Here is a 19,089-nt window from a genome sequence, read left to right as displayed (position 1 = left end):
GATGTGTTTAATTTTGGAGGTGGAATTGAAATTGTGCAAGGTCCATGGCCATTCTGGCTTCTCTGGGGACTGTCTTCAGGTGGATTCCCTGGGAAGAGGGGATTCCCTGCTTTACCTTCCCACCTCTGTGGGAATGACCCTGGAGGCACAGTTGGGTGCCACGGAGCAGAGAACCAACAGGCCTCAGAGTCTGGGATATTCTTAGTCACTGCTGGTTTGTTTTCCTTGGAAAGCATCTCTGACAAGCGGGATCCCAGACCTGGTTGAAAGGAGCCCTATGGAGGGAGGTTCTTCTGCCCATGCTCCACTGTTTTGTTTTGTTTGGAAAACTGGATGCCTGGGAACAGCTTCTTCCCAGAGGCTGCTATGGACTCTGCTGCCCTTATTCAAACTGACATCACCATCTTCTTTACAGCTTTGTGCAGGCAGATAGGAAGTCCCAGCCACATCCTATAAGTGCTTCCCTACAAGGCACTGAAACCACAAGCAAAACCAACACCAAGCGCCAAACAGCTCCAGGTACGTTCCCTCCTAGGAACTGACATCCTCCATGCCAAAGGGAATTCTGTCTCCTGCCAGAAAACTGTCCCAGCAGGTCCCTCTTTTTCTGAATGGAGACCCAAAGAAGCAGTGGGACAGGATCATGGAGCCCACAGCCCTCAGAGAAGGGGACTGGGCTGGGACAGGAAGGCTGGGAGATTCCTCATGTCCAAAGTGTTCTGGAGATACAATTGAAAGGAGCTTCCTCGTTTTCTTCTTCAGGGGACCTTCCCAGCCAACACCTCCTTTTTTGTCCATGTCTTTCTTCAAGTTGGATATATGATGAGAAAATGATGGGAAGAGAAAAGAAAAAGATTGATGGTGGAGTGTGGAGAGGGAGGTGAGAGTCTGGGAGAGCTGGCTTTAGGCAATTATGTGCTCCTGGGCAGGTGTGAGGAGCTGTCACCTTTGGCCATGCTGCCTGTACTCATGGAGAGCAGATATGGGCACATGCCTAAGGCCTTGACCCTTCCTGAAGCATGGGAAGTGGACAGCAGTGTGTTGGAAAGGACTGGAAAACACACTAGAGAAGATGCTCTCACTCTTAAGACAAAATTCTTGTGTGGTGTCTTTGCAGTTTGCTACCTCCAATTGAGAACTCTGTGAAGAAGGGCAGAGCCACCAAGGGGATGGAAGCACCCAAAGCTGGGCTGGCAGCTCCCACCAGGTATGTGACATGGATGTAGGATCATGTCCTCCATCACTGCAAGGAGGCTGTTGAAAAGATCCCTTTAGATGTGTCTGTTGTGGGATATCTTCTGGGTCCTCCATTCAGTCCAGGGAATGACTTCATTGTTCTGTACTGTGTTGCCAGAAATCTTTCTCTGAACTGAACCTCTATGGTGTCCAGACTTCTTCAGGAAGCAGAAGATCACTGTCAAGAACTCTGGGGGAGAGAGGAGGGATCCAAACTGTCCCTTGGGTCATGGTTTGCAGGATGGGACCCTTGTTGTCAAAATGTCTCAGCTACCTTCCCTTTGCTTCATGTAACAGCTTCTACCCCTGGCAGAACAGAGGAGTCTGGAGAAGGTTGCTGCCTTCTCTCCTGGAGGATTTGAAAGTCTAAAAAAGAAGAGAGTGGCTGCTCTCGGGTTTAGGTTTCTCTCACCTGAGATTCAGGCTGGTTGTTCTGGTGGGTCTTTTTTGCTCTCTGCCCTCTGAAGGCTTTGAGTCTGTGCTTGGCGCAAGAATGAAGTGGAGTCTCAAGGTCTGGTTTTCTTGGTTTCTCATGTTGTTTATTATTTCTTACCTTACAAATTCTCTGTGCTCGGCCAAGGTGTTCACAGCAGTTCGGACACGATATGACTCTCCCTGTGATGGGTGGTCGCTACTTTTTATACAGATAACTACGTGACTCTTATTTACAATTCTGTGCCAATGCCTAGTACCTATACTAGAAAGGTCATTTCTACTTTGACCCAATCCACTCAAACTACCTTGTGCCCACGTCACTGCAGAAAATGGATGCCAAGAGAGAAGGACTCAGAGTACCACCCTAATTCCTCCATATTGTTCCCCTGCACCTACATTCTAAAAGCCCCAAACTACAAAACTTCCCACCTGATGATTAACTACACTACTGTCTGTTACACATTTGTGACTTGTAATTCCTCTGTGTTGGAAGTTTTTTCCATGGACTGAAATCAAAGCCTGTGTCTTCCTGGGCTCTGTGCCAGGCACCCCCTGGACAGACCCCAGACCCTCTTTCTTGGATCCCAGGCCTCTCTGCCGAGGTCTGTGACCATCCAGGGTGCCCAGAGGGATGCCCTGGACTTCGACATCTGCTGTGGCAGGAGTGGCTGCTGCTTTGTCCCAAGAAAGGAGGAGGAAAAGACACTCTCCCCTTGTGGAGGAAGACCACAGCCAAGGTAAGAATGTGGCAGCACCTGTCAGGGTCAGGGGGGTTGAGCAGGTGGAGGGACCCCTTTGGGATCAAGGAAGAGAAGCCCTGAGCCCTGGGTTGGATATGGTCCCTTGGACATCCCCTGACATGGACATACTCTGGGATACCCCCTGATCCTGGGGCTTATGCTGAAGGGTGTGGTGGGGCCAAAGGGAATGTGTACACAAGAACAGCAAGAGCTGGGCCAGGCAGGATTCTAGCCAGGGAGTGAGAGAGGAATATGTCTCTTGCAGGACCCCATGACCAAAACAAGTCCTGCTAAATTTGCAGCCATACAAAGTTGCCCAGGAGCAGTGCATGAAGGCCTTGCAGATCAACAAGTTACGGGAATGGTCTGATGACAGTTCCCTCGGTAAGTATATCCAAGTACTGCATGCATTTTCCCGTGGCAGCACATTCCTCCCCTGCCTGGCAGCAGCCCCCAGCAAGGACTGTCTGGGAGTCCTGGAGCTGTCCCTGAACCAGACTTGCCTTCCAGCCCCAGGTGACAGTCTCAGGCAGGATGGGGCATGTAGGAGGAAGGGTAGGTTCCTCTGCTGTCTGGCCTGGCCTCTCCCAGGTCTTGGGCTGGCAAGGCTGTGTCTGCAGGACTGGGGTGTCTGGGAGACTACAGAACCTCCAGGAGCAGATCTGGTGAGCAGAAGGTCCCTGCCCTCTTCCCTGTACCTCCTGAATCCTGAACAGCTCCTGGATCTACCTGAGCTTGGTGAAGCAGCTGGACATCCATGAAGAGAGAACAGCAGAACTGGGACATGGGGGCAGCCACATGAGACCTTGCAAAAAGGAATAAAGACCTAGAAATCCATCACCTTGGTGTGTGAATTGCTGCTCCACACCAGAGATTGAGCGCAGTGTTTCATGATTCAGATGAGACTGGTGGACAGGGATGACTCCAGTCACAGAATCCCAGGACAGGTGAGGCTGGAAGGGACCCCAGTGGCTCATCTGGTCCTACTTTCCTGCTCTAGCAGGTCCATCCTAGAGCACATGGCACAGCACCGTGTCTGGATGGTCTGAAATATCTCCAATGAGGGAGACTCCACTCCCTCTCTGGACTACCTGTTCCAGGCTTGATCACTGCACAGCAAAGAAGTCCTACCTCATGTTCAGATGGAACTTCCTGGGCATGAGTTCCTGCCTGTTCCCCCTTGTCTCACCATTGGGCTTCCTGAAGCAGAGCCTGGTCCCTGTTCTGAGCCCTCCCTGCAGACAGGAATAGACAGGGATGAGGGCCTCTCTCAGCTGTGTCTCTTCTTGAGGCTGAACAGCCCCAGGTTCCTCAGCCTTTCCTCAGCAGGGAGATGCTTCAGACCCTTCATCATCTCTGCAGCCTCCACTGGCCCCCCTCCAGGAGCTCCATGTCCCTCCTGTCCTGAGAAGCCCAGAGATGGACACAGCACTCCAGATGTGCCTCCCAGGGCTGACCAGACTGGCAGGAACACTCTCTGACCTGCTGAAGAGTCGAATAAGGACTTTAAAATCAGAAATTGTAAAGCAAGTATGTTTTATTCCAGCTGGGACATGTGGGGATATCTCCTCCAAACCGTGTATACCTGGTCAAGACAAGGTCCAGATTTAAATACATATTGATCTCACAAACCCACGCTGTCCCCCTGATTCTTTAGCCTTCTGATGATTGTTTACATACTTCTTCTGGAGTTTCTCAAAACGATGTAGATTGTTTTCGTATTTCTCGGTGATGGACTTCTGAATTGACCATCGGGGTCAGAGAGGTGTTCCTCTCATCTACCAATCCTCGACCAAATTCCTAATCCTATTTAAACCGTAAATCATAATAAACTGTCTTTTCTTTTCCTCACTTCAACCTGACGGTGAGTGTGTGGTTCTTTCGTGTCCCTGACAGCGACACCCACACCTCCCCACCCACCCATTCCCTGCCTTCTCGCGCTTCATATTCTAATTAGCTGCCACGCCTCCTGCTGGTTGTGATTTGGGGTCTTGGGAGGAAGGCCGACGTCTTCCTCAGGTTGCCGACGTCTTCCTCAGGTTGATCTTTGCTTCTGGGCAGGCACAGTGGAGGTTTGGCTGTTTTTCAGGTCACTTTGCTCTTGCCAAAGATTAGGAGCTTAATTTGGCTGGACTTAAGCCACAAAATTCTGCTTTATTATTTTTAGCAAATACTTAGGTCCTGCTTTGCTAAGTTTCAACATTATACATCTTATCTATATAACTTCTACCTAGTAACTACCTAACAACCAAGCTTAATAGCTAATCTTCTATGTGTTCTCAGTACAAGCTGTTTCTCTACTTCTACAAAATCACCAAAAGTTGCTTCTAAAATCTTGTATTTTCATATCCATAAACATCCCCCATATCACTGGCAATGCTCTCTCTGATGCCCCCTGGATCCCATTAGTGTCCTTGGCTCCCAGAACACACTGCTGGCTCCAGGACAGCTTGTTGTCTCCTGGACTGCCAGCTCCTCCTCTGCAGAGCTGCTCCCTCAGCCTGTGCTGGTGCCTGGGATTGTTCCTCTGCAGATCCAGTACCTGCATTTCCCTTGTTGAACTTCAGAAGATTCTTCCCTGCCCATCTCCCCAACCTGTTCAGGTTTCTCTGAGGGCTGCATGGCCCTCAGGGCTGTTGAAGCTGGGCCTAAGGAGAGACAAACAGCGCCAGCTCATCAGTCCAAGGTATTCACTCTATGAAAGGTGATTTTGGCAGGAGGGGATCATGACAACCGACTCATGGCCACTGACTCCAGAATCGCGCTGACTCCAAATATGGTCAAGACTGAGCCTGTGGACTAATTAGTGTGGGAAGGGAGATAATAATTTCACCAATAGAAGATAGAATATTAATACGAGAACTCTGTAACATGCAGCCAATTAATATCTAGGCCTTTGTTTGCTAAAATGTGTAAATAATGTAAAGCTTTGCTGAATGGAGAGCAAATGTCTGTGGGAACCCCCTAGGTCCTGCTATGCACAAACTGGAACGATGATATAGATAACTCTCACCTTGGAGTGAGAACTGACTCTGCACAGCAGGGAATGACCCTGGGTTTGGGACAACCAGACCCACCTTCCAACCCCAGGACGGCCACAAGCAGATGGGGACATGGCTGGGTTCCTCTGGTGTTGGTCCTGGCCTCTCTCAAGTCTTGTACTGGTGGGGCTAGGTCTGCAGGCCAGGGGTGTCTCCGAGACCACAGAACCTCCAGGAGCAAAGCTGGTGAGCAGGTCTCTGCCCTCCACCCTATACCTCCAACTGAACTGTTCCTAGTCCCCCCTGACCTTGGTGAAGCAGCTGGAGCTCCACAACCCCAGAGAGAAGTGGAACTGGGATGTGGATGTGGTGTGGGGTAGTGGCCTCACATGGACCTGCACCATAACACTGAGGGGAAAAGGGGCACAGCAAAACTACTACACCCTTCTCCCTGACTTGGAATAACTCAAATTTCATGGATGGATTGCTCAGGGGATTATGATTTGGTTGGATGGGCACATACAGGATGGTAAAGGGTTCAGATGGAGCTCAGAGACAAAGGGGTGTCCCTTGGGGTCCATACTGGGATCAATGCTTTTTAATGTCTCCATCAACAACACAGACAGTGGGGGTTGAGGGCACCCTCAGCATGTTGGCCCATGGCCCTGAGCTGAGCAGTGCAGGTGACACAGCTAGGAGACAGAATGCAATTCAGGGGGACCTGGACAAGTTCCAGAAGTAGCCCGTGGGAATCTCAGAAGGATCAAGGTGGCTGAACACAACGTCCTGAACATGGGTTGTGGCAACTTCAGTATCAGTCCAGAAGTGAACTTGTCCCTGTCTTGTCCTTCTTCTACACCAAGTCTTGCTATCAAGCCCTCCATTCCCAGCCTGGATAGAGACTGGGAGTTTTGTGCAGGACCTCATGAAATTCCCAGGGACCCGCTTCTCAAGCTTGGCCAGGTCCTCCAGGATAGCTCCATCCTTTGCGTGCGTCACCAGTCCTGCTCAGCTTCCTGTCACCTGACCAAGAGGCTAAGGGTGTGCTCCACCTCACTGTGTCCTTGATAAGGTATCAAAGAGCACCGGCCCAAGGCAGGGCCCTGAGGTGCACCACGCCTCACTGGACATAGGACTATTGACTACACATCTGCCTGGGTCTGTTGGTTCAGTGTTCTTTTGACACCTCTCCAAAACTGCCTGTCCATCTCTTTGGGTTCTCTCCAAGGTTGGACTTGATAATCTTGTTGTTTATTTTCAGTCTTAACAGTTCTCTGGTTCCCTCAATGCCTCTTTAATATGTTGTTTTGTTTCCACCAAGCTGTAGTCAGGGCTTATGGTTGAGGATAAACCAGATTTTGGAGAAGAAAATGGTTGTAAAAATTCTCAAGAGAAATGTTCTCAGAGGAGATTTTTGCTCTGCCCTTTGCTGTTCCACCCTTGACCTACATTAAAGTAATTAGGGGCAGAGGCTTGAGCTGCTATGGAGTTGCAAATGCTGTTGGCTGCTGGCCAGGGCAGCAGAAAGCAGAGAAATCATGACAGGAGAGGAAACAGGCCTGTTTTGTTGGAATAAAGATTCTTCCAGGGGTTCAAATTTTGTGGATGAGGTTGGTGGAGAGGAGAGAAGCAAAGTCTGTCAGCTCACACTCTGCATTGTCAGCTCAACTTCAACTCTGCAGTAATTTTTGAGTTATACTAAATCAGAAAAGTCCCATTCTCTCCCTCCAAGCCCCCTGATTGGGGACTTGACTGCTTTGGATTCTGGAATTTCACTCCAAGCAGAAGCATGATTTTCACTGTTACAGCAAGAACTGGAGCCTGTGGGGTATAGAACATTGCTGAGATTTGAAGAAGATCCTCAGTGAGTGAGTAATGTCCTCTCCTGTTCTGCTGGGATCAGGAACATTGTTCTCGTGTCTGTGTTAATCCAAACCCACAAAAATTCAGAAATCATTTACAGATTTGAGGACATGAGCTTGATGTAAGAACTGACCTGAGGCATGTTGGTCCTTCATCTCTGTAGCTTTCCTGTGTTTCCATATAAGCATAGAAGTAATGGAGAAATGGATTTGATTCCTGGCAGCCTGTGCCCTTAATGACAGAGCCCCTGTGCCTTTTAACACACGTGGTTTAATTAGGGGATGTAAAGAGAAGAGATGACATTTTATAGCTGGGCATGTGCAGGCACAGGCTGGGGTTCTCTGCCTTGGTCCTTAGCTCTCTCCAAAACCCTGACAAGGCTTGGGGTCACAAGGGACAGGACAAGGGGAAATAGCCTCAAGTTGTGCCAGAGGAGCTTTAGGTTGGATGTTGGGAAAATCTCTTTGTGGAAAGGGTGGTCAGGCACTGAAAGGGGCTGCCCAGGCCAGTGGTGGAGTCACTGTTCCTGGAAATGTTAAAAAAATGTGTGAATGTGGCATTTGGGGACAAGGTTAATAGTGAACAATCTACCACCAGGTCCTGGGTTGATGGCTGGACTCAGCGATCTTAGAGGGCTTCTCCAACTTTAACAATTCCATGATTCTGTGATTACATTCTTAGTTCCTGGAACTCCCAGAATAGGCAACTGACTGGATGAGGTTTTTTCTGTCATCTTCCAAACTTCTTTTTTTACTCCCCAGCTCTGCAGAAAGTGCCAGAATTATGGGGACTTTCAGGTGTTGCCTGAGCTCAATTTCCACCATTTATTTACTGCAGTTTGGAATGTTTTGCCTGCCTGTGTCACGACCAGTGTCTCAAAGAGTGGGAGCAACTCATAAATCCCAGGATCTGCCTGGGTGTGACTGATCGTCTGTGCTACTGAGCAGATAACTGAGAGTCCCCTCAGGGTTTATGATATGTCAATAAAAGGATTGGATTAATGGATTACCAACCTAATGCTGTGTGAAGTCTTTATAAGTCTCTGACTGCTGGGCAGTCTGAGAGCTCAAGAGAAGAGAGAAAGTCTGAGAGACACAAAAAAGGCAGAGAAAGGCCATAGGCAGAGGAAATAAAATCTGTCGAGGTCAGGAGAGGCTTGGCTTTGCAGGCACTATGAAAAGCTTTCTTTCCTGGACAGTCCTGGCAGTCCTTGTCCTGGTACATGTCTCCCAGGCAGTCTATGTTCAGGTGAGTTTTTTATCTTTCATTTGTTGGTATTACAAATTCAACAAAGTGCTGATATTTTTTAAACTTCTGACTGCAACAGAAATCTTTAACTAAATTAATAGACCTGAATTTTTGCTTTGTTCTGCCTTGATTTCCACTGCATCTCCCTATGCTCTGGGTGTTCTGTAAACCACTTCGGGTATCACTAAATGCTGCTGCTGTTTATTGACCTTTTCCAGCCATATATCGGCTCTGAAATCCCTTAGGGAGTGAGGTGTTTCATGCCTGATTCTCCTAGACTTAAAGCCATGTGTGGTGAAGGTCCTGACTTTAGAGAGTGAAACAAGGTGTGACAAAGGAGAAATTGTCTTGTGTTACCTGGTTCTAGGCAGGAAATTCTTTGTGGAAATGATATGTGAGTTTATGGGATGGAGTCTTTAAAAAAAGGTCAAAGAGCTTAGCTGGATCCAATTAAATATGATTAGGCAGAGAAGTGATTAGAGGAGCCTCTGTGAAATTTTACAAGTACACAGCACCTATGGCTGATTTTCCATGCAACATGGAAGAGGTTAAGGTAGGGCCCTGGTCTGTTTCTGGCAAGCTTTAGAGCTCTCTGCACTCATCCTGAGAGACAGTGTGGGAGATTTCAGTCTGATTGCAATGCAAACGGCTTCCTCTGGTGGCCAGGAAAACTAATACTTGTTAAACAATTATTGACTCTCTCTATGTGTATGCAGCAGGTTTACAGTGATAAGGTATGTTTTTGTCCTGGACTATACTCTTTTCTGTCCTTTGGATGACAGAGATATCCAGAGGTAGAAGGTTTAAGCTATTCCTTTCTCTCAAACCATTCTTCAACATTTACAGTCTCTAGAGCAGCAGCCAGCTTCCTACACAGTGAAAAACACCCTAGTTTTCCACTTGTAGCCATAAAAAAAAATTAATACGTGAGAATGGCTGCTTCTCAGTTGCATAACTGAGTAGGAAGTGCATCTCTGGAGTTTGAGCTGGAATTCTTCTCTCATTAATCATTAAATCTGTGTTTTCCCCACCGTACTTGCTGTGAACTCCGAGTGCATTGAACTCCTTTCACTTAAGGTCTGAAGTCTGACTGATTCTTTGATTCTTCACTGCACAATGTTGGCTTCCACTCTTCTTCCCTGAAACTGTTCCCGAGACTTCCCTTCCTTGTCCCATAGTATGTCAAATTTAGTTCTCTCTAATACATCTTTCTTACTTGAGGTGGCAGGGTTTTGTCTCTATTTCACTGTTCCTTTGTTCTTTTTTGTCCCCAGGACCTATAGATCTCAGGGTTTGTTGGGTTTGTTCCCAGTTCCTGGTTTCTCTAATATTGTGCCTCTAGAAATCCACTCTTTTTTGGTTCTATGAGTTTTTCTTCTCAGTTGTGTGACCAATACCTGAATCTAGAGCTGTCTTTATAGGAAAAGTGAATTTTTCATAGGCAGCCAGGGCTGATCACAGAATCAGAAAGTTGTTTAGGTTGGAAAAGCCCTTTAAGATAATTAAATCCAACTGTTCCTACAGCACAGAGAGATCCACCATGTCCCCAGGTTTTTGGAATACTTCCACGGCTGGTGACTCCACCACTCCCATGGGCAGCTGGTGCCAGTGCCTGATTAACCTTTATAGATCATTAATAAGGTCAGAAAAGATCTTTAAGATCATAGAGTTCCACTGATAAATTAACCTCAGTAAGATCATAAACTGATTGCAAGAGAAAAGAATTTGATTTAGTTAAGCAAATGCATATCCAAAGTCTATCTGGTTGGGTTTTTTAAACCTTTAACACCAAAATAATGTGATTCTGTAAAAAACCCTCCAAACCCTCAGTCAGAAGCAAATCCCCTCCCCACTTATCTCACATCATTCCCCACTGGATTCACGGAGATGTGAAACAAATGCTAATATTTAGTCTTGTGCTGTATCAGAGTCACTGAATTTTATTTCTTTGGATGAGGAGATCCCAGGATCTTGATCCCAGAATCCCAGGATGGTTTGGATTGGAATGGACATTAAAGTTCATCTCGTTCCAAACCCTGCCATTGGGTTGGAACCTCCCACATCACCTTACTGACTACATGTTGGCCATGAAGCCATATTAAAACAGCAGATAAAAATCAGTTTGAAAATGCTTATTTGTCTTCTAGGCCAAACTCTGATTATCTGCAAATGTATACAGACCTTGTGCATTTGGTTAAACAGCTGCAACACCTGCAACTCAAATTTATGACCTCAAAAAGGGGAAATCTCTTGAAACTGAGGGAGTGACCCTTAACCAATGCACATGGAGAGCAACTAAAACACAGAGTAATATTTCTCAGAGTCTTGTCCAGCTTTCTTAAATTTCTGGTGTGAGCTTTGAGTCAGAAGTGTCATATTTATGTTTCTAAAAACTTGTTTTTCATTAATTGTGTGGGCAAGTCTTAAATTGGCACAGGGTGCTTTGCCACACCTTGTTGGGCATCTGTGCAGGGCCAGGAGCTGGAGTCAATGGTCCCTGTGGGTCCCTTCCAGCTTAAGAGATTCTGTGATTCTAAATTAATGGAAACTTTCCACAATGTCTTCGGGTGAAGGGTTTAAGCCCTCAGCAATGTGTGGTGGTGTGAAAGAAGAGCTGCTTTTTTGTGGTCACACCCTGCCAGGACACAGCCAACACTTGACACTCCCACTGCTGTGTTAGGAGAAAGAGTGAGTCAAATAAATTTCCATTTATCCCTATTCAAGTCATGATTTTGTAGATCTCTACCACATATCCCTGGAAGTGCTGGATGGTGTTTGGAGCAACCTGCTCTAGTGGAAGATGTCCCTGCCTGTGGCAGAGGGTGGAATGAGAAGAGCTTTATGTTCTCTTCCAACCCAACCCATTGCAGATTCTGTGATATTGCCCAGCCATCTCTTTTCTAGGCTGAAGATTCCCAGCCTTGATCTTCCTATCCCAGATTTTATGGGTCTGTCTCATGGGGGGGATGAGCCAGGCCTGAACTCTCCCTCTGTCCACTGCCTTCATTCAGCACAGGTTTTATCTGGGTTTTTTTTCAAGACCATCTTTTCCCTCTGTTATATCTTTTGGGAGAGCTCTTGGTTGAAATGGAATGGATTTGCCAAAAGCCTGATTTCCTGACACCTATTTTTTCGGACTCTGCACAGGATGGAGACTTGAAATTCCCTTTAGAGTCCGTGAAGAAGCTGAAGGAGTTCATGGATGGGAACAGGCACATCAACCCTCGCATGATGGTCCCCATTGCCAGCTATTCCCCATGCCAAGAAAAACACCTCCCTGAGGAATTCCGGCCTGTGTGCAAGAGGGAAGATGCACTCCTGATTTTTAGGAGGCTGAGTATGTAATTCCTATTTCGTAGTTTTCATTTTTACCACACTTTTCAACCTTAAACATTCCAAAAACAGGAGGCAAAGCCACAGAATTACTTCTGTGTCATTTCTAGGGCAGCTGAGAGGGTTTGTGCCTATTTTGTACTGCCCTTTCTCCTGCAAAGTTGGGCTCCATGAACCCCCTACGGAAAATTCCTGCAGTGCTGAGCTGAGCTGTTCCCTGGGCACATTCCACTGCTGTGGCCATGGAAAAGTTCATCCAAGTAGAATAATGGAATCACTGAATGGTTTGGTTGGGGGGACCTTAAAACTCATCCTGTTTCACCCCCTGCCATGGGCAGGGACACCTTCCACTATCCCAGGCTGATCCAAGCCCCATCCAACCTGGCTTTGGACACTTCCAGGGATCCAGAGACAGCCACAGCTTCTCTGGGCAACCTGCGCCAGGGCCTCACCACCTTTACAGAGAGGAATTTCCTCCCAATATCTCATCTAGATCTACCCTTCTCTAGCTTAAGCCATTCCTCCTTGTCTGAAGTCCCTCTGCCATGCACTGCTGCAGCAGCGTTTGCTTTTTAAAGTTATTATATTGCATTTATCTACTGTCCAGTACAAGGGACACTTTAGGACAAAATGCTGCCATGTCCTGTTGTTCTCTTGCTTACACACATTCCCAATGCTTCCCAAGGAATTCAGGTTTGATTTCATTCCTTCAGCCAGAGTTTAGCATGAGCTAATTCTACTTAGAGCAGTATTAATTACAAGGATCTTTCAAATGATAAAATAGGAATGCAAAGGAGTCTCCAAATGCTTTGACAGGTAGCTCTACCCTTCTGGAATCTGACTGAATCCCTCCTTTCTCCTGGACAGGCCTGGCTGCCGAGGATGACCTGTGTGAGATCTGTGCCAATGCTGCCTGCGCCGGCTGCTTCTGAGAAGGTAGAAAAACCACACTGGGAAGTTTTTGCATTCCTGTGACAAGATCATGTACTTTCACCAATCAATATTCCTGGGCTTCATCTCCCACTCCAGCCAAACTGGAGCTGCCAGCTTGTGGGGACATCCCTGCACTCTTGCAGCACTTGGATCAGGTGCCACTACCAGAGCAGTTCTGCCATCAAGGAGGCTGTGACTTCTCTGAGAGGTGGAGGTGCTGCGGAAGTTGTGTGATGCTGGAATGGAAATGCCCTGTGTTTCATTTACCACTATTTTGCCTGGATTTGAACAAGCTGGGTGAAACTCAGCATCTCCTGCAGCCTTTTTAATAGCTAATATTTAATATCTAAGATTTAATGTCCAATAAGTAGTATCTAATCATTAATAGCTGCCTGTGATTTGACCTCCCCTACACACAACATCACTGGGTTATTGCCATTCCCAGTCCTTCCTTCCCAGTGTGCTGGATCCCTTTCCCTTCCACCTGTCTGCAGGTGACACTTTTGAGTTTATAGCAGAACTGCAACAAATAACTTGAGATGAATTCCTGGTGTTTAAGAACACTCTGACAGCCAAAAATCAGACTGTTCCTTGTACTGATTGTTCTTGATTTAGGGAATGGTTGTAGAGGAGCACAGGAACACTTCTTCCCTGGTTGGATATCAAGATTCTTTAAATTCTCTTTGGGAGAAAGGAATTCCAAAGTGCAGTGCTATAATCACATGGAAATGAAAGCATTGCCTGTTTTTTTTTTATTTATTAGTGGCAAGATTGTGAAGAAATTATCTGCCCATGTTTATGTTTTGTACAGGCAATAAAACCTAATAATAATTCTGATTTTTGTTTTGTTTTGTTTTGTTTGTTATTACTGTGTTTTGGAGTGGTTTTGTTTTAGGACACTCTTCTTGCCTCCTTTCTTTTTCCCCATATAAGGTGTTTCATGTCTGCAGCTTCCCTGAATAGAATATATCTTTTAACAATGTCTTGAACATAAACCAATTTATAGTCACAGAATCACAGAACTATTTGGATTGGAAAAGCTCTCCAGGATCATTGAGTCCAACCTGTGCCTGATCCCCACCTTGTCACCCAGCCCAGAGCAGTGTCATGCCCAGTCCTTCCTTGGACACCTCCTCCAGGGATGGGGACTCCACCACTGCCCTGGGCAGGTCCTTCCTATTTCTGACCACCCTTTCCATGAAGAAATTTCTCTTGATATCCAACCTAATCCTCCCCTGGCATAACTTGAGGCCTTTCCCTCTCCTCCTGTCCCTGTTCCCTGGGAGCAGAGCCTGACTCCCTTGGCTGCCCCCTCCTGTCAGGGAGTTGTGGAGAGGCAGAAGGTCCCCCCTGGGCTTCCTTTTCTCCAGGCTGAGTACCCTCAGGTCCGTCATGGTAATGCAAGTCCATATTAACGATTTTAAATTTTTCCCTTCTATTCATAACTGTTGCACTACTATCTCCATTTTTATATATGAAATGAAGATAATATGCTGAGCCCTCAAGTCAGCGACCAAGTTCCCCTAAGACTCTCAGTGCTCCAAATCTGTATCCTCAGCCCTGGAATTTGGAGCGTAAATCCAGAATTGATGTTAGAAAATTATCATAAGGTGCATAAATTCTTACTTCATTTGACAGAAAACTGTGAGGGTATAGAAGAGGATTCTTTACATCCAGTATTTTGAGTACCCCAGGACAAAACACATCCAGAGAAAATTCCAAAGAGGGAGTCCCTCATGAAGGCTCCTTCTGCTGCCTTGAAGTTGGCACCTCTGGGAAATGGGATTTCCTGACTCAAACGCTGCAGGGGCTTCTTTTAAATCTGAAGTTATTTCTCCGAATAAAGCAGGGACTTATTATTTTCCTTTAAAACTAATGTGACAAATCCTCAGGTCCCTGCACAGCAGGTTGGACCAGCTCCTGTAGAGAAGGAGGTTATGGATTTTGCAAAGGAGACTTGTTGGAAACAGGATTAGAACCAAGATCCTGTGAAACACTGCCAGTGCTCAGGTTGAGTAGGAGGGCTGGTCTGGAGACCTTCCTATAAATCTTCTGCCCCTTTGGATCCCGGGCCATTCCCAGTGACACCCCAGGCTTGTTTAGCCTGGCGTGGAGAGAACTGCAGAGGGAAAAAGAGGGATAAAGGAGGGCACAAACCCTTCATTTTGTCCCTGCTGGCTGAGATTTGTGATTTTGAGGGGTTGGTTTGACAGCAGGAGGTTGTGTCCTTGGGGAAGAAGGGGTGGGGGCACACAGGAAAAGAAACAAACATAGAATGGCCTGGGTTGGATAAAGATAATTCAGAAAGGATGACAAATAAAGGAAGCCAAGAGCAAGGAGTGGAGATCTAATTTTGCAGTAGGCTTAAGAAGCCTCTCCAGAACCCAAGCATTGAGGGCTGTGCTTGCCAGCTCTCTCTGGGAACTGGAGCTGTGTCTCGGAGCATAGCAGGGATTTCATCAGCTCAGCCACCTGCACAGCCTGTGGGAATCACAGAATCAGGGAATTGTTAAGGCTGGAAAAGCCCTCTGGGATCATGGAGTGCAACCATTAATCCAGCACTACCAGGGCAACCACCAGCCACAGGTGTGCAGGAGTGCCAGGCTGATGTGATGAACTGCTAATGTTAATCACAGGATACAAAATCACAGAATATCCAAAGCTGGAAGGGATCAGTGAGTCCAACACTGGGATGTACCAGGTTCTGGAAGGTTGTCTGTGTTAAACAGCTGGGTATTGCTTCTTTAAAGGAGAAGATTTATTTGCTTTAAGAAGTAACCTCTGGGTTGAGGATTTATTTGTTGTACTTATTTAGGAAAATGTGAAAAATGCTTCTTGCACAGGGAAGCCGCTACCCCTCCTCCAACCTTGCGTCCACCACCTTCACCTTCAATGCACATGAACACCAGGAAGTGAGGGAAGAAAAGCCATGATGAATTTCAAGGAAATATCTGTTGGCTTTCCCTACCTTTATTTCAGAGATAAGACGAAGCCTTCAGCTATCACAGCTCAGAGGAAGGAGCTGCTGGCTTAGCTCTGTTATCTCACTTGACTGTCCCTTGCCAGAGCAAGGGGAGAACCTGAACTGGAGCATCAGTGAGCCTTCTCTGGCATTGTCAGGTACCCTGAGATCAGCAGTGTATTTGTGGTCTATTTTTTTCTCCCTCAACCTCTCAGTAGCTTAAGGACAATCATGGGTTTATGGCTGATGTCTGTGAATCTGTGCAAACCTTCTGCTTTCTCAGAGCCCCACACTCCGTCCCAAGCCTCAGAGGTGCTCATAAACAACCTTTGTTGGAAAGTCTGGGCATGGGAATTACTTTGTGATTTTTCCATAGCTCAGAGACCAGGCTGGGAAAGCAGATTCAGAGTCCTGAGACTGGGCTGGGAATTTGTGAGTCCCAGGTACAAAGTCCCAAGTACTCGAAAGATTCTTCCATTTTTTATAGCCCAGCATCAAAATCCGTATTTCATGGCTGTTCTTTCATTTTTCTTCTTAAATCCACTATTAGACCACTATTAGCTAAGAATTTCGTAGATTGGTGTAAAATCTGAATTTTCACATTATTTCTTGGACTGAAACCTGGGTAAAATAACAACTGTTAAGCAAATGTTGTATAAGATGATTCAAATTTTCTGGTCAACTTAAAGAAACTGCAAACAGGTGATTATTGTGTTCTAAAAAACATATTTTGAGGTCAGGGTGCAACACAACTTCATCTATAATCATACTGATGCTGTGTAGGAAAGAACAGTCACACCTCAACTACCTTTTCTCTTCTCTTTGATTTGCAACTATCAAGGTGCTGTGGTTTGAAAGCAAAATGAGTGAGAGGCTCAAAGTCAGAAATACAATTTAATAAGAAGAAAGGTAAAAAAGTAAAATAAAATAAAATAAATGCAATAATACAAAAGACCACTGACAGAGTCAGAATACAACCTGAACAGGGTAGTGGAAGCAGTCCAGATGAGGTAGTCTTCCTGAAGCAGTGATCCTGTAGAAAGGTCTGGTAGCTCTGGTCCTCTGGGAATCCAGTGGGTAAGGGCTGCTTGTACTGTCCCAAATCCCAGATTCTCTCCAGGTGGGAATGCTTGGCTCCTCCCCCTGGGCGGAGCATCTCACAATGGGATGATGAGTTGTGAAGTGGGTCCTTGATGGCCCATTAAACAGAGATAACTCCTGGAGGGAGTTACCTGTGAGTCATGGGCAAGGCATTGATGGGCCATTAGCAGAAGACAGCCCAAAGAAAGGGGGCCTGGGAAGAACACTGCCCCACCTGGTTCCAACAGCTCATGGAGATGGTGATAGAATAAATACTTTGTGTACATCCTACACTACAACCCAGGACACAAGGGACAAAACTAATTTTTTAGAGCATGAGTTTGTGAGGAGTCTGATACTAAATTTAATATTAGATCAAATATATAAACCAATTATTTAAGTATGAAATAAAATACATTAAAAACACCTGTGCTCTATTTAGACGAGGAGTCTGTAACACCACACATTGTAGAGAACAATGCTATGAACTGGTCCCAGTATCCTCATCCAGGAGAGGAAATAAATAGGCTTGTAAAAAACAACAACAAAAAACTCCTAAAGAGACTTTTCAGGATCAATGTCAGAACCTCAAAGCAGTGTGATATGTAGTATGAGAGCTTAAATTAAAGCAGTTTAGAAGAATTAAAAATAGTCAGGTAAGTTCAGTGTTGAGTTTTAGTCTCTCTTACCGCCCCCTCCCCCGCCCACCTCCCCCCACTTTCCCTTTCCCTTAAGTTTAACCACTCTTGGCTTACAGAAGATATTTGAGTGGGCAATTTCATGCAGGGGCCCACAAAGATCCACTAAAAGCCTTTCGAGCAGCCCAGTGACAGGGCTGGACTTGCTGCCCTGCACAGTGGGTTTTGTCAGAGCTCTGGGTTCCTTTCCAATTTATGGCTCTTACAGAATTGAAATTGGGTTCCTTTCCAATTTATGGCTCTTACAGAATTGAAATTGTCTCCTTTATTCTGTTCCCTGTGATGCCGATGCTCACACCAGAGATGGAAAGTCATTATTGAAAAGTGAATTTAACTCAAGATTTTCCTTGCAATGAACTCTTCTACCATTTCTAGTGCTTCTGTTTAATGTTCACTATCTTTAAGTGTGGGAAATAGATTTGTAGAGAATTCTCAAAGCCTGACAGAAGGTTCACATAGTATGCATCCATATGCAAACTGAGATAAAATATGCTGACTTAGAAAGGCTATGGAATAGGACAGACATTGTTAAGAGAGAAATGGAACTAGAATAAAGTTTCAAAAGATGACCTTGCAAATACACTGGATATTTTAGAGAAATAGAACTATAAAAGGTGTATTATAGTAGGACATATCAGGGGTATTTTTAGATGATTGGCTTAAAAGACATTAACAGCATTGTGTGGCAAAAGCTGATAGGCCAAGAAACACTTATAATTTATTGCAATTAGAAAATAGTTTAGCTTCTGATTTTGATGGTGTGAATTGTAGCATCTGTATCGTCTCACCCTTCACATGAGACTGAAAATGGAATAAAGGTCTTTAAAACGCCTCTCAAGAGCCCCATCTCTAGGTCAGAAAAAAAGAATAATCTGACAAGAACAGATTTTACTTCACTGTTTAATTCTGAGCTTAAAATGGGATTTAAATTTTAGTCTAATAGTGGATTTAAAAACAAAAATGAGAGAACACCCAAGAAATACTCATTTTGGTGCTGGTCTATAAAAATGGAAGAGTCTTTCAAGTACCTGGGACTATCCAAACTGGGTACAGATCATATATGGCCTTCTGGGCATGGGATTCAGGAGTTTTCTCTTTTGTGATCTTGTCAATCATCCACTGAGATTTGGGGTCTTCCTGAAAGATCCACCTCCTGGATCCATGGGTCTGGAGAGGATTTTTACTTTGCTTGAACAGGAAAAAGTGAGGGGTTTAAGATTCTGGGTTAGGGATGGAAAGCTCAGGTTGTGTCTTGAGCACACATTGGAGCAAAAATAATGTCAGAATTTTATAATTTTAAGGAAAGCTGAGAACTGGTGGGCCAGGATCAGGACTGGTGAGTGTGGAAACCCTTGAACCCCTCAGGGAAACCTCCCAAGCTTTGTCCCAGAAGAATCTAACACAGAGTTTCCCCACCTAGTCCGAAAGAAAAGATTCTCCCTCATCGTGTCCTGCAGAACTATTTTCAGTCTACCTCGGATTGCTTCCCCCATTGGCCAGTTGATCCTGCCCACCCCAGTTGTTCATCCCTTATACTCCTTATAGGTTGCTGCCCTTTGCTCTGCCCTTTACCCTGCCCT

General features: G+C 45.8%; 2 protein-coding genes across 23 annotated transcripts in view; both read left to right on the top strand.

Moving 5' to 3' along the window:
- The window catches only part of CCDC30 (coiled-coil domain containing 30), a 45,793-nt gene extending 41,569 nt beyond the window's left edge, over nucleotides 1–4,224 (top strand). For 13 of the 22 annotated variants that reach the window (XR_014591549.1, XR_014591550.1, XR_014591551.1 and 10 more), the window contains 5 exons: nucleotides 416–519; nucleotides 763–880; nucleotides 1,118–2,408; nucleotides 2,677–3,358; nucleotides 3,512–4,224. The gene's annotated coding sequence lies outside the window, so the exon portion shown is untranslated. The remainder of the gene's footprint in view (nucleotides 1–415; nucleotides 520–762; nucleotides 881–1,117; nucleotides 2,409–2,676; nucleotides 3,359–3,511) is intronic. The other 9 variants (XR_014591566.1, XR_014591561.1, XR_014591562.1 and 6 more) reach the window with 9 other exon arrangements.
- Nucleotides 4,225–8,273: 4,049 nt separating this feature from the next.
- On the top strand, nucleotides 8,274–13,606 carry LOC310918199 (guanylin-like). Its single transcript, XM_083876996.1, has 3 exons — nucleotides 8,274–8,503; nucleotides 11,651–11,840; nucleotides 12,704–13,606. The coding sequence occupies exons 1-3, from the start codon at nucleotides 8,429–8,431 to the stop codon at nucleotides 12,766–12,768; spliced, it is 330 nt and encodes a 109-aa protein (XP_083733122.1). The 5' UTR covers nucleotides 8,274–8,428; the 3' UTR covers nucleotides 12,769–13,606.
- The last annotated feature ends 5,483 nt before the right edge of the window (nucleotides 13,607–19,089 follow it).

Source organism: Zosterops lateralis (genome assembly GCF_965231275.1).
Source record: "Zosterops lateralis genome assembly, chromosome: 22".
Lineage (NCBI taxonomy): Eukaryota > Metazoa > Chordata > Aves > Passeriformes > Zosteropidae > Zosterops > Zosterops lateralis.
The sequence above is the reverse complement of the archived record's forward strand: the minus strand, read 5'-3'. Positions and strand labels throughout refer to the sequence as shown.

Coding starts and splice junctions, on each gene's coding strand:
- LOC310918199 (XM_083876996.1), top strand. CDS start 8,429: ATGAAAAGCTTTCTTTCCTGGACAGTCCTGGCAGTCCTTGTCCTGGTA. Junction 8,504..11,650: donor CCCAGGCAGTCTATGTTCAG/GTGAGTTTTTTA, acceptor GACTCTGCACAG/GATGGAGACTTGAAATTCCC. Junction 11,841..12,703: donor CCTGATTTTTAGGAGGCTGA/GTATGTAATTCC, acceptor TCTCCTGGACAG/GCCTGGCTGCCGAGGATGAC.